The sequence below is a fragment of the Sparus aurata genome, chromosome 22 (genome assembly GCF_900880675.1).
Source record: "Sparus aurata chromosome 22, fSpaAur1.1, whole genome shotgun sequence".
NCBI classification, from domain to species: Eukaryota; Metazoa; Chordata; class Actinopteri; order Spariformes; family Sparidae; genus Sparus; species Sparus aurata.
This window is the reverse complement of record NC_044208.1, coordinates 6,908,244-6,936,079: the sequence shown is the minus strand read 5'-3', so window position 1 is coordinate 6,936,079 and position 27,836 is coordinate 6,908,244. Positions and strand designations below refer to the sequence as shown.

Genomic DNA, 27,836 nt, shown 5'->3' with positions numbered 1-27,836 from the left:
ATTATGTTGACTTGTGTACTTGCATAATCCCAAATGTTTCCAACAATGTTCCAACCAGAGAAATCTACAATTTTACTCAACAGCGCGTTTCATTTGGTTATCTGTTGCTACCTCCGGGATCGGGAGAGTTAGCCTACATGATTATAACTTTAAAACATTACCACGTCTGTGAACATCCGTGCCCCTGTCATGTCAGAGATTTTTATTAGCGGTGGTGGTTGGTCTTCATCACAGCTGCTTTTATCATTTTTCTTCGAGACAGCACATTTAACAGCATCGATTTCTACCATAGTTATATGCCAGCCCAACACCGTTATTACCCTGACGCGCAGTGCATCATGTGTTATTAGATTTAACCTTCATTCAAAGCTCGCTGAGCCTATAAAGGGTAGAATTGCCTTTGCAGCAGATTGTAAAAGTCACTCACCGCCTCGCACATGTTACTGCCATGACAGGGCTCAGCAGCTGGGAAATGGAGATGAAAGTTAGGCTGAGATGACAAGGATGAAGTTATCCCATCTGGCTCTTACTAAATTCTCAGCGAATGGCTTACCCAACGAAGATGGCTGCAGGCAATTTCCTCTTTACAGCAAATTCCCCTTCTCTCTGTTTGTCATGACGAATGGCGAGGAACGTTGAGTTTTCTTCCGTGGCGGCGCAGTGATGTTTAACAGTTGTCAATGAAACTGATGATGGCGCTGAGGAGGGTGTTGAATAATTTAAATTTAATGAGGACTTCCATTAACAGAGCACCAATCTGTCTCAGAGAAACGTCAGCGTCCCCACTGAGGACCGTTATCTTACAGCCTTATAGGACAGGTTACTTAGAGCAAAACAACCAATCACAATATGGCACAGGGAGTAAATTAAAGGAACAGGAAGGCCATTAGTATGATTCAATATGTGATTGTTATGGAAGGAGAGCACTTAATTATTGTGTGCCATTACAGAATCTATGACTGGTCATTGATTTCTGAACAGATGACAAAACATTTGAATTTTCTGAGTTCAGATTCAGTTCTCATAAAGGTAACCCTTATTATGTGACTTACTGAAATGTATAATAATGTTTAGATATAAAAGCTGAAGCAACTGTCATCTAGACTAGAATACCGAAGAACTTTTTTTAAAATCCACAGCACTGATTCATGACTCCTAAATACTGCTCACACCATCATCATCCAACTTGTATGTATGACTGGGAACATCATTTTTTGAAGGCTTATACATTTTTAAGGGCATAAAAAAGTTTTAGTTTTATGATTTCTAACCCAAATCTGACCAGTGACAGCTATAATAACTGTACATTAAATCCGATGTTCCGACTGATGGCCTTGTTTGCTTACTCAGTTCATAAAGAGTCATCAGTATTAAATTGAGACGGTTTCATAACCAGTTGAAAGGTCCTTGAAGTATTTTTAAGGATTGATTCTTTTCATTATTCATTAATCTGACACATACACTCTAAATCCACAGATACATTCAATTTACAGTTTGGTAAACAAAAGACAGCCCATTCTCACATTTCAGAGGCTGGAACAAACAGTATTTGGTATTTTGCTTGTAACATTACCAAAACAATTTGAGTATGAAAAAGTTGATCTAGTTAATCAACTAATCTTTGCAGCTCTAAATTGGACTTCTAAATCCTATAGAAGTGCATGTGAAGGCAAACAAACATGGATGCCTTTCATCAGGTTAAGTCTGTTGAACTAAATATAGCTGTAATATATGCTATATTCATGTGTAGAGTAACGCAGCAATCATACAAACGTCCCTCAACGTTGGACCTTTATATGTTTGGTGTTTGAAGAGAGTGAGACAGCTGGAACTTCCAGCCGAGTGAGAAGCAGACGTTGTAAATGTGAATCTTTCCTACCTTCTGTCCCACATGGTATACAGTAAACCTTCCTGTTTTGATGTTTGAGGTTCTTGATACTATTCTTTAAAATACTATTCAGTTACAGACGAGTTTAATCTGTAATCATCTCTGTTGTCTTCTTCTGTGACTGTAAATCGCTCGAGGTTTGGCAATACATTTATTCAGACTCTCGCTTTTTTTCATCGGAGCACCTCAGAGTGAGCTCTGTGTTTGGAGAGAGATTACACTGTTTAAAGTAAAAATCCACTCTTTGATAGCTCTAATGTTGGATTTAACTAATCTGTGATGTTCAATGCATGTGTAATTAATGTTTTTGATGTGCTTCAGCATGACTCATCCTCTTGTTTTGGTGAGTTTTATATTATTTTTGCCCAAATCGTGTTTTGACAAAGCCTCAGTGGAGGGCTGTAAGCCTGTTACTCTGTCAAATGCGGGTCTGTATGGGGGGAGAATAGCTTTTAAAATGTGATCATTCGGCTGTGGGTGATACGGGTCACTGAACTCAGCTGTGCTTGTTACTCAAAATGCAACACCTCTTGGCTGCTTCACATTTTGCTCTATTGACACAACTGTGCCAGGAGAAATGGGTTTCACTGCCGTTTCTTTTATGGATGCCCCCTTGTCTGTTGGATGAGCAACAGTCTGAAATGACAGCTTTACAAAGGGGCTTTGTCATATTGATTCTGAGGATCTAAAACTAATGTTTTAGATATTTTTCAACATGTTTGAACTAGGGATGTCCCGATCCAATCACATGATCGGAAATCGGTACCGATCACGTAGTTTCAGACTTGATCGGAATCAGACGTTACATCGGATATATATGTATATTAATTCTCATTATTTTTCATCAGATCTATAATATTTCAAATCAAATCGGAAAATAACAGCTTAGTATTCACTAACGTTATGTGGTGGTACAGAGTCAGACCGTCTCAACTTCAATCAGAAACAACGCATGCAGCTTGACATCACTTTGCTGCAGTGACACTATTGGTTGAATGCCATAAAGTGAAGCCGAACACGGCAGCAGCTTGAAGCTGGGGGCGCGATTATGTCTGCGGTGTGGAGTTTTTGTAACGTTGGTGGTGAAGGGGAAGGTTATGGTCCGCTTTCAATGGCGGTTGCTCCGTTTAGCTTAAAGACAGGGCAGGCAACATGTGGGATTTCCGCACGTACTTTTATTCCGCTATACAGACTATACCAAGCCAGGTCTCTACGGCACTAGTTATTACATGCATACCCGCACAAAACACAGGCCGAGGGTCCTACACCAACACACCACAAAATAAAATAAAATAAAATGGGGTCTTCACTCCGTGGACGGCATCTTTACGCATGATGGAACGGAAGTACACATGCTCTTCTTCTAGGTACAGGTTACATTATCCACTAAACAAAAGGAGGCGCCACCTAGTGGTGCTACATTCAGTAACTGTAGAAATGTTGCAGTATTTTAAAGTTGTAGACAAAAACATTGCGATTGCAAACTGTGAGATATGCAAACTTGGGATTTCAAGAGGTGGCTTTATACACTGTGGCACTTTTATTTGCTTATTTGTTTACATGCCTGCCGGGTATTTTAAGTTGAGCTGCTGTTCATTTTTATATTAGACATTTTTATTTAATATACACTGTTGCACTAAACTCCAATGTGAAGAATTTATTTTATTTGTTATAACTTGATTGTTCAAGCTACCTCACAGAAGTGCTACGTTTATAGGTGTTGAATGATAAAATAAGATGAATAAGATAAAAAAAAATAAGGGACATCCTGGATCTGTTTCTACGCTCTTCTTCATTTTTTAAATGTATTATAGAAGTATCAGATCAGGATGTGAGATCCCTTATTATGTGTTTGACATAAGCTACCCATAATTGTATCTCTATACATCAAACAATAAAATGGCCAAAGAACTAAAGGGAGTTTGCTAATAGTCTTATTGCGAAAATAATGTATATTTGCAATTAACTGGTGCAGTTGGCCCTTTTTGAAGGACACATATACGGCTTATTTTCGTTCTCATAATTGTATGAGCTGTTTGTTCCCCCTTCGTCTGAATAGCTCTGTTTTAGCTCCTGTCCTGTCCTAGTCATTTTAATGTTCTGGCCGATCGGTTTATGTTCATCACTTCAAGCATTTTCTATGTGGTAGAAACATCCTTTGCACAAATTCTCTCCAAGAAATTCTTCTTAAAAAATTAACAGTCTCCCCCATTAAGGATGTTGCAAACAACTTTGAGGATACCCGTTAATGAAGTTTTTATATTTCTGATGTCCAGTGAACACTCCATCGCTCTGCCAGTCAAACTGATTGTTCATGACAATCCAGATATGGAGAGGAGGTCAGAGATGAAGGGCAGGGCTAATTATAATACTGGGAAGACTCCTGACAGGATCAAGGAGTGCCAGTGGAGGAAGATGACCACTGGGACACTATTCTAAAACATTCTGACACCAGACTAATCAGTCAAACAGGCTGTTCAAAAACAGTTTTATATTTGGAGGGGGATAATATTGTCTTAATGAACTACTGATAGATTTCAGCTGTATTTTCTTGCATCTGACAGTATGAAGGGACAACTCATTTTCTGTTTAATGAAATGGTTTCAAAGAGAACATTTCAACATTATCTTTAAAAAAAAATTGTGTTTCATTTGAATTTTCGCATTATTTCAGAAACAGTCTGATCAAATAAATAATGGTCCAGTCCCCTATCAAATATCAATTTTTCCAGTGCTACCTGCCTGTTTTTCTTATCAGCCTTATCACCTCAAACAAACCTTATCTAAATTGACTGTCTTGGTTGTCAGTCATTTGGAAGTAACTCCCAGTTAGATTCAAAGTGAATGGTTGTATTATAGCAACCAGAAGTGTACCGGTCAGAGGGCAGTGTGCCCCCACAACTGTAACTCTCTTTTATGTGACATGCCATTTTTCATCACAGGGACAGGAAATTAAGTTGTGTTGACAGGAGGGTGAGGTGCCGTATCCCAAGTGTGAGTGTGAGATATGTTCTTCACAGACTCTTGTAATTCTTGCAGGCTGTAATGCATCTTACTGTACATACATGCACTGTCTGATGTGATTTATGTTTTTAACCTTTCTTAATGAAAGTTTGTGGTACAGTCTACGACATCAGTGGAGGGATGGTGGGCTCGGCCGTTTCCATTCACCTCAGAGTTGTAAATAACAACAACACAGGGCTGAATGTGAGTTTCTGCTATCATTAAGTCTATAATAAAAATAGACCGCCAGTTAACCTTCTTCTTTTTCCCGGGTGACTACAAGCCCAGTGGCAGACACAATTGTGTAGTTACAAGACAAGGTTTATAATAATAATGATAATGGATTAGATTTGTATGGCGCTTTTCTAGATACTCAAAGCGCCTCACAGGGTTCCAGGTTCCATTCATTCACACACAGTCATACTGGTTGTGGTAAACTACGATAGTAGCCACAGCTGCCCTGGGGCAGACTGACAGAAGCGTGGCTGCCATTCAGCGCCAACTCAAACATACAGCAGTCATACACATTCACACGAGGCAGAGGGTTAAGTGTCTTGCCCAAGGACACAACGACCATGGCGCAGTTGGCAAGGGTGGGGGTCGAACTGCCGACCCTCCGAACATAGGCCGACCTGCTCTACCACCTGAGCCACGGTCGCCATAGGGGTGCAATGTATATATCAATGGCTTCATTATGCTATATTCATTACATCTCGTAGTCAGTACTTACTTCATAACAATAAGCTGAAAAAAACTCATATCAGGGATCCAGACTGTGAACATTTAGGTGCATTTTGCGACCATTTCTACTTGCAACGTTTAGCAGTGGCTGCCACAGCAATAACAAAAGAAATCACAAAAGGAAACCAAACATTGCATGATCAGTTAGCTGCTCCAAATCCAGACACAGCCATTTCATACATGAAATGTCACCTGTATAAGGTGGATCTACCGATGTGCATTCAGCGTACGCTGGACTTGGGGCAAGGGTTCATATGAATCAGCTGTGACTCTGTATGTCTATTATAGAGAATCCAGTCTTTGATTTCATAACAACAGATCTCCACACAGTCAGAGAATGTAAATCTTTGGGTCCTGCTTGTAGTTTAATATTTAAATCCCAGCGTAACACAATGTCTCTTCTGCCAGGCTGCTGTCAGAGCAGGGCTGGTGCCACACGTTTTCGTGCCTTAGACAAGATTAGGATTTGGTGGCCCAAAATTGCAGCTTTTCTCACCAGTTAACCACCATTGAAAGTTTATGGTTCCCCTTATTTATAATTCCTCATTTAAATGCTATAAATGTGCATTTTTATAAGCATCTTTATGTTATTATTGTAATACACACACAAAGACCGGAGCTACTAGTTGACAACATTAATCTGGTCACTTGCCAGTTTAATGAATTGACTATTTTTTAAGTCTACAAATTGTCATAAATAGTTTAACATACCTGAGTCAGTTCAAGGAGAACATCGTTCACATTACTTTTGTCCAATCAGTCCAAAAAACCACCCTGCAAATCTTTGCTGTCACGTTAGACAAAGAAAAGCAACAATTGCGCAGCTAAAACTGGGGAATGTTTGGTACTTATAAATGTAAGAAGACAGAAGCACTTAATTGATTAAAAGAACAACGTCCAAAAAAATCATTGAAGTGTTGTAGATTATTGTGTTTCAGCTCTAGTTTGCTTCATGTTTGACTGAAAAGGTAATTGAGTAGAGTATTTAAACCTGCTAATGGTCTTTCAACTGAAAATAGCCTGTTCTAGACATTTTGGTACCATGGGGAACTAACCCTCACTTCTAAAAACCCCAGCATGGTAGTCAAACAATGTGGATGTCTGAAAAAGAGTTCTCTGGAGGTGTCGACAAAGTGCTTCCAGTCTAAATGTGCTCCATATTCAGAAATAGAGCCGTGAGCAACTGTAATTTACCCAGCGGCAGGTTTCCGCCTTCAGCCCTGCTCACGTCCACGACGAGAGTTCTTATTTCAGGCTCAGTTTCTCAGACACACCTGGAGGAGTTGTTACAGTCTAGGAGGAAGGAGATTGGACAAGATGAAGAGCACAGACGATGAAATTGCAGATCCTAAATCCCAAGTGGCGTCATTCAAATGTCACTCTCCCACTGTGTTCGCCTGCAGACATATTTCATGTAATAACCTTTCAGGGAGAAGGATGGTTAAATGTCTGGCTGGCCTTGTATAGCCTCACACCCGCCTCATCTTACCGTGTCATCCTTTTGTCAACTGGATGAACTTTTATGAGCTTCTTGTATATTGCATCCTCGCCTTGTGTGTTTCAACCCCAAACAAAGCGCTCAAGTGCACCTTTTATCACTCTGTTATTTTTCAGACAATACTACCGCTGGCTTTAATGGCTGCAAAATGTGCCTGTAAACAGGAGTTATGGGAATATAAGTCACTCAGAGGTTTTCAGAATTTTGAAGATGTTCTAAATGTTAACCCATGAGTGACTTCACAGGCCTGTCAGTTTATCCTACAGCATGCTCCATGTGTTACAGAAGTCACAGATATTGTAATATACAGACTGCCATTAATCCTTTTCAGTTACAATGACAAGTAACATGTACAGACTTTCAGTCAAAATGAAAGAAGAAAGAAAAGACGAAAAAAGCTCAAAGATGGTGATGAACCTGACTGACATCAGATGAAAGCTTGCTCAACAGATCTGAATCTTAGAACAGTTAGATAACCTGTGCTTGATGACCTGAGAGGTCTGGATTTTAGTCCGTGAGCAGGTCAGACATAAACTGGGGAGCTTAAGTGCTTTGGAGACCATGTGAAGAATTTTGGTTCAAGATTAATGGCAACTTGCCTAATAATGTGGCTCACAAGTCAAACATATGACACTTGATAACATGCAGCCATGATGTGAGTTTCTAGAGACACAAGTTGTACACAAATGCACTGCTATCCTGAACTTTTCTCAACAACAACCAGAGTAGCTGTATTTCAGGTCATGATTATCCTGTCCAACATAGTTGCGATTCAAGATATCATCTCTAAAATCATCAAAATATTCTATAAACTTTTTAAAAATGCCCTGAAATATACTGGAATCACTCTGACCTTACATTATGTTTGAAAACAAAGCTTTGTATTGCATTACAAAGATAAGCTGAGCTACAGCTGTTGTGGCAGTTTTAGACAATTCAAAATAAATCAGGAAACTAATACAGGACTGTATATCAGCGAGCTAGACAGCTGCTTCAAGTCTTTCATGTGAGGATATTCACAATCGTCTCGAGAATGAAAATTCACCACAGTCAACTTATTGTGAGTGTTTTGAGCGCGATTCTCACCAAAATCTTTTGTTGTCCCCTCATTAGTGTGAATTAGGGTTAGGCGGTTGAACGATGCCATTCGTGTGCCAAATGTTCACAGTTATGAGGCTGGTTCCACAGAATCTGACATCTTGATATTTTGTCATATACCTGAACTTGTTGAATAACAGATTTTTTTATCAACAAACTGTTTCATCTCTAAATGTACTGGACCGGTTTTTTTAGATCAATATCTGCAATCTGTACATCTGCAATATCAGGAAAATGTGCAAAGCAAAATACAGGCAAGCTGAAAAGGAGCTGCTACACTTCAAATAGACATTATCCTGACTTTGCACTGGGAATGTAAGTGCCAAATGACTCTGACAATTGCATTCACACTTGGGTTCGGTGTTGTCTGCCGAACTGGCATGTGATGAACGTGAAACATTGTGATGGACGTAGACATTGTTGTTTATGAATTTGAGGCAGTGTGGCTCCTCAGTGTTGTCCTAAGGCAGCAGTTGCGTATGAGCTCACCCCTGTTTTAAACAGTTGATTGATGTAGTAATGTAAATCAACAGATTAAGCTATTATAAACATAAATCTTTGCTGCAGCCTATTTTCATCTGCGCCGCATTATAACCCAGTTGAAACGCAAATCACAAAAAACTTTTGATGTGTCTGTAGCACGACAATACTACTGTAGCCACCAGTGGTCATAGGGTAAGGACAGTGAAGGGTGGAAGATGCTCTTGAGATGGATTTAAACCAGAATGGGACCATAGTGTAGCTAGAGATGAGAGAAGTGGTGAAACAGCTGTGAATGCAGTGTGAAAGCTGAATTTGCTGTGGCAGAACTGACCCTCAATCACAAAATCAAAACACTCTAAACTCAACATCTCTTTAAGTCTCTTTTGCTGTGTCTGTGTCCAGGGAAAAAAAACCAAACAAACGAGCTGATCCAGTTGGGCTTGTGCGTTAAAAGACACTGAGGTCAAACTGGAGGGAAGGATTGCCTTGGAGAAAATCTAGTTAGGAAAACTGAATAACAATCTCCTCCCTCCCTCCTCATTCTGCACGCGGCTGTAATCGGCATCACAGGCAATACAAAGCGGATTGAATTTCAGGTTCTTAATTTCTTTTTCTTTTTCGTTCCTCCTTCTCACGCTCTGTTTGAAGCAAACAGCTAAACACGCCTATCTGATCAGCTTTAAGCATCTGTTTTAGCTCTGCACTTCTGATGTGTGCAGGCTACTAGTTGAATTCCTCCGACTAAATTGAAAAGCAACAATGGTCGCAATGCCCTTGAGCCAAACAATTTATCCCCAGCTGCTGCCGTGGAGCTGCCTACTGGCACAGTAACAGAGGACTGTTTGGATTTGTTGGGCTGCTCTCAGTCGAAAAAATATGAAAAACTGACTGAATATGAATCAGGCTGTTGCTGAATATGAGCGTGCATGCTAAGTATACTCCCTCCAGGATCACAGAAATTAAAACCTGTGGCAGTGGCAGCAAACTGTGTGTTGCATGCGTTTGGCATCAGGATGAAGAAGCTACTGAAGTAACTACTAAAACTAAAGGACAAGACAAATTGTATTTTCTGTCGTGTGCACGGTGGAACTTGCAATACATGTAGCAAGCCTGATGTATCTTTGTCCTCTGTTAAAAACACATCAATGAGCCACAATGAGTTCCCTAATCACCGCGAACACACACGTTGTAGTTTATTTTCACTCAGTCCCACACACACCATCCTGCTGCCACAAATACTCAAGGGGCCACCAAATGTGGATAAATCTGCTGCTGAAAACACTCCAGTTAATACACCATTTCCTCCTGATTGTTTGAGTAAAAACTACAGCAAGCTGGCCTGGGAACCAGGGTTGGGTAGGTTTCCAGTTTTACTGGTCCGGTGTACGAGCTTCAACTGGTTTGACATTCTGCCACCTGACTGAACCGTGGACATTTGTCAGATGTAATGTCAGGTGGAGAGAACCAACAGCACACGGCTAATTAGCTGGAGCTCAGGGATAGCAGATTACATGAACTTCATAGGTGGTGCAGTGCATATGTCTTGTTATGATGTACTAAAACTATGACTCAAATACTACTCAAACCAGCGTCTGCAAGAGAAAACTGCATCTTATTAGCGTCGAAGGTTTTTGTAACCTGCAGTACGAAGCCTTTTTTTGATCCACTGCCCCTGTTTGCCCTGTTAAAGTTACTGCATTCTGCTGTTAATACAAACACTGTATCCATTTCGAATTAAAAGCCCTCTAGTTTGTCAGTTAACCATAACCCATTTATTTCTTAACAAGGCTTTTATTGTGAAAAATTATCAGGAATAGGCCTGCACGATATGAGGAAAATCTGCTCTGTGCGACAACACTGTTCAATATTGCGATGACGATATAGCATACGATAAATAAACAAATATTGAATTTAGCATATTATTAGCTATGCAGTTAATGATGGCTAATGTTAGTTTAGAATTTTCCGTGTAGGTCTTTATGGTTGCATTGCAGCTGGTGATGGAAGTTGGTTGTGTTTCCTCTAGAAGTTGCAACAACTGCTCGGCATATTATGCACAGTACCTGTGTTTGTAACTCGTCGTCTCTCCTGAATCCAAAATAAGTCCATATAGCAGAAGTGCTGTTTCTTTTCACCACAAGGTCTTCATCAACCACATTTTCATGGCTTCTCTCTCCTCCCTCTGCCGTCATAACCTGGCAGTCACCACCAAACTGATGCCGATTAATTTTGTCAGGGTAGCTAACAGCTAGCTGGGGCTTCATCTGATGGGCCCTTGTATCCAGGACTCTGGCTGATAGGCTAAATGTTGGCATGCTCACGGTGCATGCATGGCGCATGTAAACAAAATGTTTTTCCTTATTCATCGCGTGTCAGGCAGTCTTTTGTGATGTGTTTATCGCACATGCTCGTATCGCGATGACAATCAGGAACATATTGTGGAAATCTCATTGACTTCCGAGATTCATATACTGTATGTGGATGAATTGAACTGTCATCTTTTCTCCTGTTTCACTCGGGTAAAATCTTATTTATTTAGTATTTTGGTGTTAAACTTTAGAAGAAGAAAAGTTAAGTTGAATCGTTGAAAATGAAAACAGTCGCAGTTGCCCTAAAGGATTGTAGTGCTGCTACACTCATTCATGGGCTCTCATTATGTTCCTCTTGGGAGCAACTGAGTCTTCTGGAACACCTATTGGTGAAATCTGGTAGTACTGGTTGGGTTTGGTCTCGTCTAAGGCCTTAAGTTAGACCTGATTGAAAAGGTTTTATTTGGTCCAAACCTAGTGGGAACCAGTTGAATCTGCTGAAATCACGTTTTATTTGCTCTAGTAAACTTGGTTTGTTGGGCGGGTTTGATATAATGACTGACAGAGGAGCTTCACTGGTCCATATTTGACAAGTTGCCGTTTTACTGATCTGATTGGTTGTAGGTCTATACACTTACAACCAGTTTGCAGGTCTGTTCAGAATAACAAAACAAACTGTCAAACTTAATTAAATATTCTGTCACTGCTTTGCTTACCCATGGATACTGACCTAAGGAGCCAGATGATTTGTCTCCCAATCATATGTAAAGATGCTGCTAAAAGCAGTTTGCAAAGGGGCAGACACTTGGCAGGTGACTGGACAAACCATCTGTCTATCACGGGCTAAATTCAACAATTTATCAGATCAACAGTAGGAGAGTGCTACCACCAGTAGAGCCAGTTGGTAAATTAAACTCTCACAACAACCATCAAGAAAAGTCTTCAGTATCATTCTTTGCTCTTTCAATGAAATATACTCTCCAGTTCTGATGGAATTACTAGATTAAGCTTGCTTCTCTTGCTGGTCATCACACCTTAACCACTTCTGGAGCTGCCAGTAGTTCCTCAAAGGATGCTGATTGGTCCAATCAACTGTGGTTTTCCCAAATGTGCATAAATTGAAGTATGGCAAGATGGATCTGTGATCATAAGAAACCAGCCAACCTTAAATAAATGGAGAGGGACCAGACTAATATGCGTCTGTATTGTATTGTAGTCGCCTACTGTTATTAAAAGTTAAGTGTTTTCTCAAAAGTTGATGGACAAAAACCCTTATCCCTTTGTTGCTGCATTTATATTGTTTGTAGTTTGTTTGCCACATAATGAGATTGCCACTATTAATCATAGTTTTAATGATTTGGAAGACTAAATGCATTTCTGCGCCTATGTCATCTTGTATCCAAAGTGAATATTAAATCAAACGAGATATTGCCTGTGTGCCTTTGAGCCAGTCATGGTCACATGTGTGTGATTATCCCAGAATCATCAGCAGCAGCAGAATTAATTTTCAGCACTCTTCATAATGAGCATCCGACTGCATTCAGTGTTTATCCTGAGTGTGAGGCGCCTGGAGGCTCAGAGGGAGACTGTCTATTGTGCGGAGGAGTTTCTCTGGGGCAGAAAAATGGCAGCAAAGTGTCGTAGGTGGGATTTCATGTCATGTCTCAAAGATTTCCATTTACCTGAATGTAACAACAGAAAATGACTAGTCATCAAGGATAATTCTAGTTACCTGATGAATGCCAGAAGCATCACCCGTCCAGGCTCCAGTTTTGAACAACAGATTTTAATGTTCACAATGCACTAGGTGCTTGAAGATGTAATATGTAATATTTCTGCCTTAAAATGTCTAAAAATGACAACACCTCTGTTCTATATTTTGCAGAGTTGTTTGCATTTATGTTCAAATTCAGTTTACCCAAGGTAACGGAGCGTTTCATTTGGTCCCCTGTTGCGATAACTGCCAGGGAAATGTTTGAGAGTGAGGACGGAGAACAAGGCTATATGTAGCGTTAACAAAAAGCTCGACTCGCTTTACTTGTGTGGGTTTGATCACAGGATCATTTGTCTTTGTTCCTCTGAAAACAGTCTGATTATTTTATATAAATTGCAACACCAAGGATGTGTGCATCTGTGTTTTTAAATCCAGGTGGACCTCGTACTGAACTCAGCGTTCAGCAGATACTCTGGTTCTCTCTTCTTTTTCCCCTCTCCTCTCTGTAACTTTACGTTCATGAAGTGAAGTACATTTCCCCTCCAGCTCCAGTCAGCAGTCAACATAACAGTACATAAACACCGGACATTGGAGGTCACCTCTGCTAATCACTGCTACAGTCAGGTTGACTAACAGGTTTTAAGATAATCCACTTTTATACCCCGAAAGTTAAAAAGTAATCCCTGAGCTCTCCTCCAGATCAGAGCAGAATCTGATGTGTCTCTGAGTGTTTATTCCTCCAGAAGGTCTGGATCTGTGCCTGACGGTCCTTTCCAGGGCAAGATGTTTGAAGTAGCCACTTCACGCTCTGAGAAATTTTAATTTTCTGACATTTCTTATGTAAAAGAATCAATTAATCAAAGAAATTGATAATGAAAATGATCAAAGTCACAGCCCTCAACTGGACACATATTGTGTTTACCATGTCATCTGCACTGTACACTTTTGTGGTGTCATTAATCAGAAAGACTTGCATCATCAGCACATCTTTATTGCTACCAGCTTGGAATAGAATTTGTTTTTTTATTATCGATACAGACTTTTACATATTATTCAGTTATAAATGTTATAAAGTTATAAAGTTATAAATTTTCGGTGAAATCTTTTTTTTTTCTTCCAAACCTCAGCTCCAGGCTGCAGAGAAGCTGACGGAGTACCTGATTGCGCTGGGGAGCAGCAGCATGTCAGAGTCCTTTCTCATTCGTCACATCCTCTCTCAGATCAGCGCTCTGGCTGATCAGCTCTGGCAGGCCTTCCAGGTAAACACCCCCACTGCTTCTCCACACATCCTCCTGCATTCCCATCATCTTTTTCCTCTTCTGCTTTTGTATGTGTCGTTCTCTTCTCTTTCTTTATGTGAAGGTACTGCAAATTTAAAGCGGTATGAACTTTTGACAGTTCGTATAAATGGCAGTTTTGCATTTGAACCATACTGCCATCATGAGTCTCTCTCTCTTACTCTCATCGGCTTTGTATGTTTCTCTGTGTGTTTCTCCCCCACAGGCTCCCTTTCTCTCTGTCATACACTGTTTTATTTCACCTTTCTGCTCTTAGTGAGCCACCCTTTGTGCAAGGCTTCAGGTACAAACGGTTTGCCCTATAGACTTGTTGCCACGGCCACTCCTGTACCCACATAATCAATACTGCGTCCCACCAGTTTCCTGTCTGCCATGTATTCAAACATCTTTCAGTAGCTCTGGAGACCGCCTGATTCACAGGCAGGGCCAGGGCTGCGTTTGTCCGCCTGGCTTCCTGTGAAAGGCAGAGCTGAGTGTCAACCCAACGGGGGTCCTTTCGAAATGGAAATGTGCAAAAAAAGGAAAAGGATACAGATGATTTTCCCCCTTTGCCCTTCCTGCTGAGCTCCCCTCCCACTCAGCAGGGTCGGTCATGCTCACTTGTGCCTGTTTTTTCCTCCTCCTCATGAGAGCCTCTCGAGGCAGGCGATGCCAAAAGGAGAATTTTATCAACACTGCATTTTTGAGGGCCAAGTCGAGGAGAAAAAAAAACAGCTGAACCCACTGTTCGCTGGAGATACTGACAATGCAAAACAGCCTTGTGCTGCCGTGGAGCCATTGTCTTCAACAAACCAGCAGTAATGAGTATTTGTGAGGAAGATTCTGAAGGCTCAGTGGTCCACAGTCTGTCACATAAAGTGGCGTTATCGTCCTTGGTGCATTCAGGAGATCTGAAATTGTGAACTTAAACAAATCCACATGTAGGCGTAGACTTCTGGTAATGTGGTGGTTTAAAATTTAAAAGCACATAGACAGCTATCCAGACATGTAATTGCGCTGGGGGATGAGAGTTCACACCCCCTCCAATATTTAGATTATTGAAATGTGTCCCATCAATATCTAAGCTGACGAGACACAGCCTCCGCTAAGGATAGCTTATTTGTCACTTTTACATTCAATATTAAGATGAAGTCATTCTGCTACATGTTTGTGTTCATATATGTTCTGTAACATCCATTTCATTATGCAACCCTGTGCTGTATAATAATGATTAGATTACTTTGTACCTTGATATTAATCAGCAGCAGCGACCAAAACAGCTCTGCTTTTGTTTAAGGAGCCTATTTAACCTGCAGCATCACTGTTAAGAACAGTGATTCATTGGTTTATATGGAACACAGTTGACACATGTGGTTGGGTGTTTTTTAATTACAGGCTGGAGGATGATCGGAATTTCACTCAGTAATGCTGGCCCAGCACGAGGGGATACAGTAAAGCCCAAAATGTTTCATACCCCTAGCAAATTTTGACTTAGACTTACTTTTATTCAACCAGCAAGTTTTTTCTTGATTGGAAAGGACACAGGCGTCTCCCAGGAGATAATAAGACAATGTACAAGAGGCATCATTGTGTAAAAAAATATTTCTCAGCTTTTATTTACATTCGAACAAAAGTGGCATGTCCAAAATTGTTCATACCCTTTGCAAACTGTCACAGTCTTTGGGAAAATCCAAAGTTCTATACTATTCCAAATAGTCCAAGCTGTTCTAAAGTATCCTAATTACCCTGATTCATTGGGAACAGCTGTTTTAATCAACTCAACAGGTGAAAAACAGCAGCTCTCTGCAGTTGGTTTGTGGACAGTCATGGCTAAGACAAAAAAGCTCACTGAGGACCTTCAGCTGCGCATTGTGGCTGCTCACAAGGCAGGAAAGGGCTATAAGGCCATATCTAAATATTTTGAAGTTCCGGTGGCTACAGTGCAAAGTATTATTAGAAAATACAAGACATTCCACACTGTGGAAAATCTCAGAGGACATGGTCAGAAGCCAAAAGTGACACCTGTGCTGGCAAGGAGGATAGTGAGAGAGGTGAAAAAGAATCCAAGGATCGCCACCAAGGCCATTCAGGTGAATCTGGGCTCTGCTGGTGGCAACGTCTCAAGACAGACAGTCCAACGGACACTGCACACTGCTGGGTTCCATGGATGCAGACCAAGGAGGACTCCACTTCTTCCAGATTCCAAAATCCCACTTGGCCTTTGCAAATGCTCACCTGGACGAAGAAGAATACTTCTGGTCTTCTGTTTTATGGTCAGATGAAATTGTTTGGTCGCAATGATGTATTGGTGTAAAAAAGGAGAAGCCTTCAACCCTAAGAACACCATCCCTACTGTCAAACATGGTGGTGGGAACTTAATGCTTTTGGGGGTTTTCAGCCAATGGACCAGGGAACCTAATCACAGTAAACAACACCTTGAAAAAAGGGCAATACATCAAGATTCTCAACAACAACATCAGACAGTCTGCAGAGAAACTTGGCCTTGGGCACCAGTGGAAATTGCAGCACAACAACGACCCAAAACACACAGCAAAAGTGTTGAAAAAATGCTTAGCGGAAAAAAACATTAAAGTTTTGCAATGGCCCAGCCAGAGTCCTGACTTGAATCCAATTGAGAATCTATGGAGGGAGCTAAAGATCAGGGTGAAGGCACGGAGACCCTCCAACCTGAAAGAGTCGGAGCTCATCGCTAAAGATGAATGGGCAAAAATTTCAGTGGGGACGTGCAAAAGGCTGGTCAGCAATTATAGGAAGCGTTTGATTGCTCTAAGAGCCAATAAAGGCTTTTCTATTGATTATTGAGAAGGGCATGAATAATTTTGGACATGCCACTTTTTGTTCAAATGTAAATAAGCTGAGAAATATTTTTTTCCACAATGATGCCTCTTGTACATCGTCTTATTATCTTCTGGGAGACGCCTGTGTCATTTCCAATCAAGAAAAAACTTGCTGGTAGAATTTTAAGTCAAAATTTGCTAGGGGTATGAATAATTTGGGGCTTGACTGTACGTGGGCAGGTTTTGGGCCTGATTCAGACTGTTGCAGGGATGTTTCCATTTCAAAGCTGGTCCTGAAGTTAGAGCCTGGATTGGAGTCCTGCAACTTTGAATCTTCACTATCAAAAAAGATATTCATGACTTGAAACCTTGTAGTATGAAAAGAACAGTGATGGAATATGTGATAAAGCAAATGGCTGTCTAAAACAATGTTTTCTTTATAATGATGCTGATCATAGATCAACAACAACATAACATGATGTTTGCCTGTCTTACCATCAGATTTGGGCTCCTAATAGCTAAAAATTCATATGGTATTATTATTTTATGCTATTTAATTGGCAAAGCTATTAGAATTTGCATCTACTGCCAGTCAAATTAAAAGGCCTGTTTTTACTGCAAAGGGGACGAGGGCATGACACAGGGGCAAAGTACCGTGTGGGGTTGTTCACACATGATGACATTCAGCCAGTATGTTTGTTTTTTCCTGAGGTCACGTTTTATCTTGAGAGTTTCTATGAGATCTTAAGTCAGTTGTTCAGTATAAACACCAAGTGTGTAGTCCTGAGTCATCTGTGTTTTCATACTTTTACAATATTTTTATTTTTTTTAATCTGTAAGGTGTAAAATCAGAAATCCTTAAGCAAACACCAGGCATTGTGTCGCCAACCAAGTGAACTGACAAGGTTATTATTGTGTTGTTGGCAAAAACGCTCATGCTTGCACGTGGCTGGAGTGAAAATTGTGTCTAAATGCTCATCTTCGGCTTGAACATCCAACATGTAAATGTTGGTTAAAGAGCAGAAAATACAGATAATTAAATGTTAGGTGGCTTTTACAATAAAAGCTTGTGTACTGACTGTACTACACATTTGGATTCATACAGAAGCCTGAATGACCTGTACGGTGATTGATTGCACCGTGGGGAAGAGCCAGATAGGTGGAACCATAAAACAAAAATAAAATAAATATATCAATCTATCCATCTGTCCCTCTATCTATCCATCATAACGGCTGACAGGACTTTGTCCTTGCAGCCATAAGTATGCTCATCGAGTCCAGCCCCTACCACTCCCAACTCTCATCTATATTCTTTCAAGGCTAAAGATGGAACAATGAGATTGCTTTTGAAGAATCGGTATGTTTGAAGACTGAGCCACGGGGGCCGTCTTATTTGCTTGTACCTCCATGCCTGCAGCTCTCTGTGGCTCATTCTCTCAGGGAAAGAGGTCTCAGGGGGAGATCTGCACGCCTCCCATTATGTAAAAACTGTAGAAGAGACCACATCTATATTTCCATTAACATTTTATGCACTTAGCTCATGCTGTTATCCAGATGGAATGGTAATGATTGGAATTTCAATTCCTGAGTCACCATCGCAGACAAACTTTTTTTTGAGCAAAATGTCAAGATTTTGTTGAGAGTTTTTAGTTACAGAGAGCAGAGGTTATATTTAACAAAGAGGAGGAGGAGGTAGGAACTGATTTACGTTTTCATTTACATTTACAGTTGGGGCATTTAGCAGATGCTTTTGTCCAAAGCAACTTAATGCTATGTGGGGGTCAAGGTGAAGTCTGAACAAATGAGTCTTGAGTCTTTTGCGGACGATGGCGAGTGATTCTGCTGTCCTGACATTGGTTGGAAGTTCTTTCCACCTCTGAGGTGCCAGTCGTGACTTGGCTGAGAGGGCTTTGTATGCTCTTAGGGATGATGGTACCAGCTGGCCAGCTGTTGGATGTTGGATGTTGGATGTTGGATGTAAGGTAAAACACCTTGATTCCATGTATAGTAGCTCTGTGTGAGTGACAGCTAACCTGAAGTTCATTAATTCCTGTAAAACCTCCATGACCTCCTCCCTCTTTGTTTTTTTTTGGTCTGCAATATGCCATTCAACTTTGATCTTTTGCTGCAAATATTGGAAAGACCTGTTTCACTGTTTGCTACAGGATGTATAAACAAATTGGCTAACTAGCTGATTAATGCAATACAGCTTTGTTTGCTCTTACATTTACAAGTGAGAAGTTATGCCGTAAATGTAGTTAGCTTTGGTAGCATTTCAGCTGCATAACATATTATGCGCATAGCATTAGTAGTTCAAAAGTCTTTTACAGTATGTGTTAACTTTAGAAATAAAAGTTATCACGTCACGAGAGTACTGCCATTAAACTTGTTACGTTACTGCGTTATCTACTGAGAAAAATATTGCCTGAGGGTACTCTAGAGTTACCAAAAAGTACAGCAAAACCCTTTGCGACTCGTTGAGCATGTGGGTTATATTGCCAACTGTGCATGTACCTTTTGAATATATTGACTCCATCATTTTGGTAGAGTCTTTGCGGCCTATAATCAGTAACTGCAGCCTAATAATAGGAATGACAGATGCAATATAACATTTACATCTCTTTGTTTTGCGAACAATCTGACAGCGAGCTGTGCAGAGGCATACAGTATCGGGCACAGCTGTTTCAATGAAAATAATATAATATTGGCTCTTATAGCGGAGTATATGATGTTTAAAAATGGGACTAATGAACCTGTAAACTATAAGTGCTTACATAGAAACCATAAAAACATAATGAAAGTGAAGGGCTTTTTAAAAAAACACATTCCTACATACAAACAATTAAACTTGCAAATCACTGCTATGTCGTTTTTGTCCTTTTCGCCCAAAATCAAAATACTACTGTAGGTTTACTTTCTGCCGGCACGCAGCCGCCTGCTGAGCAGCAGGAGACAAACAGAGACAGTGCAAATGATTCAAGGATTTTATTTTATTTCGTGGCAACAAAAGCAACCATCACTAATACTAATCTAGCTCCTCAGGGATGTAAAGGAGAACTTCGGTCGATTTGAACATGCAGCTTCATTGCTCAAGCTACCCTTGACTTGCCAGTACCGAAGACGCGAACACATTTGGTCCAACCATTACAGAGCTCCGTGAATGGAGATTTAGCGTTTACAGCTAACAGTATGGGGTCAGAACTTTACACTGTGTTTTAAGCGTCTTAACATGCTCCACATCTCACACCAAAAGTTATGCAACATCAGCAGACACCTTACAACACAGCACTGTAGCGTGTATGACTCAAAATGATTAAAAAAGTAGTTAAAACAGCGTGTTTGTGCAAGCAGCTACATATAGTTCATAAAGTGGTCCACTTTTCAACACAGGACTGTGTTTCGTTTACGCAACATCAGTGTGTCAAATGTTAACACCACCATATTTTTTTGAAGCTCTAAAATGAGCTACTCCCACATTAAGACTACAGAGGTTATACAGTTTAACTCAATATCATTGTTTATTTTACTTTGTTTTGTTTACTTTTATTACACCTTATTAACATTTGAGCTACTTTGTAATAGTTTTGATACAAAGATTAAACCACCTCAACGTAACATTTTATAAGTAAAGACTGAATTCAGTATGGTTCATGGTTCAGTCATGGTTTGCAATATTTTCATTACTGTTAAAACAAGCAACCAAAAAGTCCAGTAAAAACTTACTGCACGGCAGACATAGCAGGCAACTTATAGTGAGATATTTGTCACTTTGCACTTTCCCTCAGGGAGTTCTTGTCCCCTGTGCTACACTACCTGTAAAAAGCCATTATACACTCCCCAGGCTGAGTCTTAGACATACCTCAGCTCTTTGTCAGCAGCAGCAGACCCCTCACTCCCCTGCTGTCAGTAGTGCTGAGTGAAAGTATTTCTCAGCTCAGAGGATTTCCTTTGTGTGAGAAACTGTCGTGGCAGTGACATACAAAAGCTGAGTGGATGACTTCTGTCTCCTTTTTGTTCAATTTCAAGCCTTTCCTGTGTTTTTTAATTTTTTAATTTTATGTCAGGATTAATAGGTGCACATTTGTTCAAAATAGCACAGTGACAGAGTTGTTTGTCATCAAGCAAATAAAGTATGATTTTTAAAATAAAATGCCTAGTCGTTTAATTGGATGTAATATTTTGAGAAAGGTACTTTGATAGCTGCCCTGTTCAGTTTGGTATGAAAGTACTCTGGTGCATTTGCATATTTTGTTTGCTGGCCTCTAAATGGGGGGTGTGCTAACTACCACCAACTATGTTCAAGTACCTCATACGAAACCCATGTCAACAAAATGGTCTATCCCGATGACATAGCCAAAACTGTCTTTGAGTCTGTGTAACTGTTACATCAGTGCAGACCAAGTGCAGATGTGAACACTACTTTAAAGAATTGGCCGTTAGCCTCTCATCAAATGAGTTAAACGGTATGGGCAAACATGACTGTAGCCGCCTGCAACACAACATTTAAGAGCACAGGATATAATGCCTAAGCTGCTGCAAAGACTTCTCAGATCTAATTTTATGATGTGATATGAGCTGCTTGCGTCATCAGGTTTCCATCAAACTCAGAGTTGCTATGAATTACCATCTATTCTTGGTGGAAAGCATTGATTACAGCTATCAACAGAGAGCATTAGTCACACTCGAAAGCACAAACTAGAAAGTGCATAAATTCTTTTAGGAGTTACAGCTATGAGAAGTCTTGGTTTGAGACTTTGTTTCGGCTGATTTTATGAATAAGAGCATCTTATCTTATAATAATCAATACACCATTTTTAAAATGCATTTCCCTGATTGATAATGATGCACTTCAGTTGTACTGAATGCGGCCTCCAGACAAACATTAAAACGAAGAATGATTGTAGAATTTAGATACATTGAATGCCTATTGCTGAAAAATGCCAAATCAATTTGATTTCTGTAGCCAACAATCACAGTCATGTTGCCAAAGTGGGCTTACAATTTGTAAAGTGAACACTATCTTCTGTCCTTTGACCCTTGAGTGAGGAAAAACTTGCCACGGGAAAAAACAAAACAAACGGGGAAAATTAGATGAAATAAACCTCAGGAAGAGCCACAAGCTGTTTTTAGACAGGGCAGCAAGCCGCCAATTTGCCCGTCCTTTTGGCTGCTCTGTCCGCAGTTTTAAACAGAGGCCGGCAAATTGGGGGTCTGTTTTGGTCCGCCGATTTTGCCGCGTCGGAGGGTACACTTCTTTCTGCCTCGCCTGCTATCTAAAAATGAGGCGGCAATTTGCCGGCCTCTGTGTGAGGTGGGCGGAGGTGTTGATGACCTGCACTGTTGTGTGACCCACAGCCGGGGAGTTTTAAAACCAAGAAACAGCTGATCACAGCAGTCAGTTCATCTGTGGACATTAAGACGAGCAACTGGACAGCCGCTGAGATCCAGGAGATGCTAGCGTCTCCTTGATCTCTGTAGCTGTTTGGTTATGTTAGCTTGTTGTTGTGTCGGTAAGCTAAGAACGGTTGCTACTTTCAAATTAAAAGCCCCCTGCTAAGAACCCAGCTCTAAACTCCAATGGGGTGCAATGTAAAGCTCTTATTTTGAAGACAAATTCTTTGTCACTGTTCACAGCCCAACTTCGAGCTTCTCGTCACATCACATGTTTACGCCTACCCCAGAGGCGGCTTTTTGGAAAAGGAGGAATATTACGCCTCCGTTTTAGAAAGACAGGCCAGCACATTGCCTTCCTTACCTTGGAGCAAATGTGCCGCCTTTTCTATCTGAAAAGGGCTACAGATACCACACAGTTAACGATGATACAATGTGCTTAAAAGCAAAATATGTCATTTCGGCAGCTTGGGTGGGGTGTGAGGGGGGCGGTGTTCACGCCATCAAAGCAAAACAAAAAGACATTCGCCAAGGGTTGTGTTGGGATGGGATCCAGACCTGAGAAACACCTTGGGATTCAAAAGTGGATTTTTTTTTCACTCCTGTTTATGCACCTTACTGCAGCGGTGATCTGGGGAGGTGACCCCTATTGTCGGTTGTTTATGTACTGTAATGTTGATGGCTGACCAGAGCTGAGGGGTAAATGTACTTTACTTCATGAAAGTTATGTGTAATACATACATACATACGTACGTATGTATGCGAGGCGTTTGTTCAGAGCAGTGAAGGGAGGGAGGCTGCCGGACTGGATGGCATGACAGGAAGGGTTCTGAAGGAATGTGTGGACCAGCTCTCCTGTACTTGTTCAAATCCATCATCCCAACGTGCCTGAAGTCTGCCCCAATTATCCCACTGCCAAAAAAGTCTCATCAGCGACTACCGTCCGGTCGCACTCACACAGTCATTATGAATTGTTTGGCGAGGCTGGTCCAGCAGCACATCAAAGCCAGCCTCCCACCCTTCTTTGACCCATACCAGTTTACTTACAGAGCAAATAGTTCTACTGTATATGCCATTGTCACATCTCCCCCACCATCACACTCAGCACCGGCTCCCCTCAGGGCTGTGTGTTGAGCCCCCCCGTCTAAACTCCATGACTGTGACCCCACCCGCTCCACTGATATCATCATCAAGTTCTCGAGCAATACGACTGTGGCTGGACTCAACTCAGGAAGGAATGAGGCTGCCTACCCAAGTCCAACGACTGGCAGCGTAGTGTTCAGACAACATTCTGATCCTGAACACCACAGAGGAACTTATAACAGACATCCGATCCGAACATTAGTGCAGACCCTCTACCCCTTTTCATCAACAGAGACTGTGAGGAAAGGTTCTCTGTGTTCAGATTTCTGGGCATGCACATTTCAGAGGATCTCTCCTGGACTACAAACACCACCACAGTAGTCAAGAAGGAACAGCAGGGACTCTACATCCTGAGAATCCTCATGAAAAACAACCTAGAGGAGAAGCTGCTGGTGTCCTTCTACCACTGCTCCATCGAGAGTGTTCTGGATTACTGTATTTCTACGTGGTAACCAAGCCGCTCAGCAGCAAGCAGGAGAGCCATTCAGAGAATGATCAACACCTCCCAAAAAATCACCGGCTGCTCACTGCCCATAGTGAATGTATATTTATTTATATTTAATATTTTATTATATTTAGCTCAAATGTGCAATATCCTAATGTGTAATTCCTTCAGCAGCTGCTACTGTAAAATTCTGGAATTTCTGAGCCACATGTTCACCTTCGACATTTTATTTATTCTTGACTTTTTTAATACTTCTTTATTTAAATTTTTTCATACTAGTCCCTTTCTTCAACTCTTGTCACTTTAATTTGTTGTTTGAATGCGCCGTCAGGAGGACCGCTTACTCAATTTCGTTGTGCTTGTGTGTGATGAATAGATAAAGGAATTGGGATTCTGATAACAATGATCTACTCGTTTTTAGTCATTTTAACTAAGAATTCTTACATGTTATATCTTTAAATCACTGCTCTTGCATTATGCATCCACACTTCACTGCAAACAGTAAGACTTTCTATAACTTGAGTTTAATCCAAAGCAAACCTCTGTATGTTTGAGTTTGCTGTTTCTTCCTGCGTGTCAGCCTGCCTGTCCCATCGTCTGATCTACCCACCAGCTGCGCAGCAGTATATTTCTGGTGTCTGTCAGTGATTTATGTGGGCGTTGTAGATTCAGTTAACCCCTTCACTCTGCTGATAACAGAATCATATGATTTGCTGGCCTGAATGTGTGGCCTCTTGAACACCTATTACTGTAGGGGCTGCCCCCCTACGGGATGAAGACTGGCAGACTTTTCTGGCAGAAGATTCAGCATATATCTGCTGTGTTGTCCTGCATCACAAATTACCTCAGAACTTATTCAGAGTGGTGGAATGTAATGAAGTACAGATACAGAAATGCAAGGCTTTTCTTTTCATGCCACTTTCTTAATCTGTTTCACTCCATCTAAGAGGGAAATATGGTATTTTAATTCGACAATTTAAGCTCCCTGTTACTTAACAAATCAAAGATTCTAGCATTCAAAACATATGAAGATTTGAATGTATTGGTAATAATGTTGAGGTTTGGACAAAACAAACATTGTGAAGGTGTCATTTTAGGCTCATTGTGGCCAGTCCTTGGCAAGTCACTTTTAAATTGTAATGCATTACAAATTATTAGTTACTATAATTTTTATATTATTATTATTATTTTATTACATACCTTATCTCTGTGCAGTGTGATGCATTACAATATTCACAACTTGGATTCATTTGATGAAAAACCCTTTTTGGTTCTTTAGATCAGTGGAACCTTACAGTCTGAAGGAATATAAATTATCAAAGAATGGACACAGATTTTGACCTTGTGCCCTTTTCAAAGGCAGAGTCACAATTTCTTTCTGTGCGACCTTTGCTGACCATGCCCACAAATCTGAATTAATTATTTGTCGGCTATTCAGGTTTCTGTTAAAATTGAAATGTAGAGACTCTAACCTATCTTACCATGTATGTCCATACTGCCAAAAGTTTAAACATTTATATCGTTCTGAGCCTCTTTGAACAAGCTTAAACAGGCTTAAACAGGCATCAAAAATATCAAATATGTTTAAAATATTGTGGGACATGAAACACTGTGTTGTGTTTTGTTCCTACCACTGAACTGTTATCAAAATTCATAAGTAGCAAGTATATTATTATTTTTATTATTATTGTTATTATTGTTATTATTATTATTATTATTGAAATATTATTGAAATATTAAACTCTCATTCATCACCATTCCACCTGACCCTGTAGTGAATGTCACACAGGCCATCCCCTCCTCCAGCTGCAGGTTAAGAGAGCAGAATGTTTCTCTGTGCGGAGACTCTTAGCTGACTCAGGCATTTATGATGCAGAGGTGGAAAGGACGGGCGATGATCATTAAAGGGCTTTGTGTCATTTTCACACATCAGCAGGCTTATTTCCCTGCTGTCATTCTTGTCATTGTTGGGGAGACCTTAACAGCCCCTCTGGGCGTTTGTCTGGAAACACATGCAAGATGACTAGCAAATGAGGGAACAAGTCATGAGGTTTTCACTTCTTAAACTCATCACTTCTTGACTTTACAGGTACTTCATACAAAATCTACTTTGTTAACTACTGTACAGTAATATGTCATTGTAGATGTACATGGATTTTTCGTATTCCTTTGGCTGAAATTGGTAGTACTTGTCAGAATTGTTCATTTTAACTATTGATTAATTAGGAATCATTCTAAAACTACATATTTCATGCTTATTTCCATAATGAAATTTCTCCAAATGAGTTTTTCCTCATTTCTTGATTCTTCTTTCATGCCAAAACCCGACGGATGCTGTTTTTTATGCTTGTTGACACAGGTACATGGATATTGAGTTGGTTAAACATTGTTCATTTGAATATTTTATTTTATAATATATTTAAGTCTCCAATGTTTACACTGACGTGACCTGTTTTCCTGACAACTTCCTGTTTACATAGGCTAAGTACATATTCTCATGCTATAACTGACTAATATTATGGTAAAATCCATCATCTTAATTATGGGACATGTCACATCATTCCCCTTGTGATTTTGCAAAGACTTTGTTAAGGCCTGGTCCTTCAAATCTGAACATTAAGGCAGGCTAATAATAATCTGAAGCATCAGACAGTGCCAGTCTCCCTCAAAAAAGAGATTTTATCTTCAGTGGACTTCCTGGTTAAATAAGATAAATAATGAAATGACAATAGTTTGTTTTGCCAAACCATCTGAAAAGGCTCTAACAATTGTTCGGAAAAGAGCAGACAATTAAAAAAAAAACATTTGGGCAGAACAACATTGTAATATAAAAGTTTAAATATTGCTCAAGCCTAGACGATGGTGAAACAGAGTAAACTTTGTTGAAAATCTTAAAATATCATTTTTTTAATTTGATGGAAGACAAGGAAAAGGAATAAATACATTCTGAAATATTCACAATGGAAAAGACAAAATCTGCAGATTTAATCTGAGAAAAATGAATGATTAAATGAGAAACAGAAAAAGAGATAGCTACTGATTAATTTAGGGCTGGGACGACGTGTCGACGTAGTCGACATAAATTCGTCGACATGAATAATTTGTGTCGACGCGTCACCCCAAACAGGAAGTGGTAGTACCTGCGGAGGCTGAGAATAGCCCCTCTCACACAGAGACACTGCATTAACGCCGCAGCAGCGGTTCGTCAATTCTCCGCTGTCGGTCATTCACACAGAGCGAAGCGCCGCTGGAATAAAGACGAACTGCCATGTAATTCACACAGAAAGCTGCACTGCCGCTCCTAAAGAGACATGACGGTACACGTCATGATGATGACGTCGGGGTGTTTCCCAGGTCCCCCCCTGTCAATATAAACCCGCGGACCGTTTATAATGTGTCGTGATTGAGAACCCGGCCCCCTAAACATCCTGGAAGGTGAAAGAGTTAAGTTTTTCGTGCTAAATTACATTATTATATAAAATAAAAATAAACTTGCCATCAGTAAATGGGTCGCTGCGTGACTCTGTCACTCGCAGGGACGGAGGCTGTTTTCTGGGGGAAAGTTCACTGAAGTCTCGGTCAGGAGGGCTGACCATCGCGGTGATTTCTATCAACACAACCACTTGAGTTGGTTAAAGGTTTTTGCCAGTGACAGATGCTGTTTTTCGGGCAGAAATGTGAGGAAGAGTTGGTAGGACAGGCGGGAGGATAGACGCTGCTCCTCCTCCAACTGCGGTATTTTTTTCCTCATATAAGTTACCAACGACAGTTACAGTTACTACGTTACTTTTGTTTGGTCATGTAACGTTAAATTAATCGTTAGAATAATCGTTTGAAAAAAAATCTTTGGGACAGCTCTAGATTAATTGATTGATTGTTTCAGCTATAGGTTGACTTGTGATTTCAGTACAGTAAAGCAAACATTTCATAAATAAATGAATAAATAAATAAATTTTTACTTTCACTGCATTTTTTGATGCACTATTTCAAGGACAGAGGTGGTAATGAGAAGATGCATTAAATTCATGAGTATTCTATCAGGAGCAGCG

The 27,836-nt window shown here is 40.4% G+C and overlaps 1 protein-coding gene across 4 annotated transcripts in view; it reads left to right on the top strand.

The window, feature by feature from the left end:
- The window catches only part of mei4 (meiosis-specific, MEI4 homolog (S. cerevisiae)), a 100,973-nt gene that overhangs the window by 12,171 nt on the left and 60,966 nt on the right, over positions 1–27,836 (top strand). For 3 of the 4 annotated variants that reach the window (XM_030404575.1, XM_030404573.1, XM_030404574.1), the window contains exon 4: positions 13,861–13,992. In XM_030404575.1, the coding sequence (XP_030260435.1) occupies positions 13,861–13,992 (132 nt within the window). Of the gene's footprint in view, positions 1–13,860; positions 13,993–15,405; positions 15,504–27,836 lie in introns of those variants that run through there. The other variant, XM_030404576.1, reaches the window with a different exon arrangement.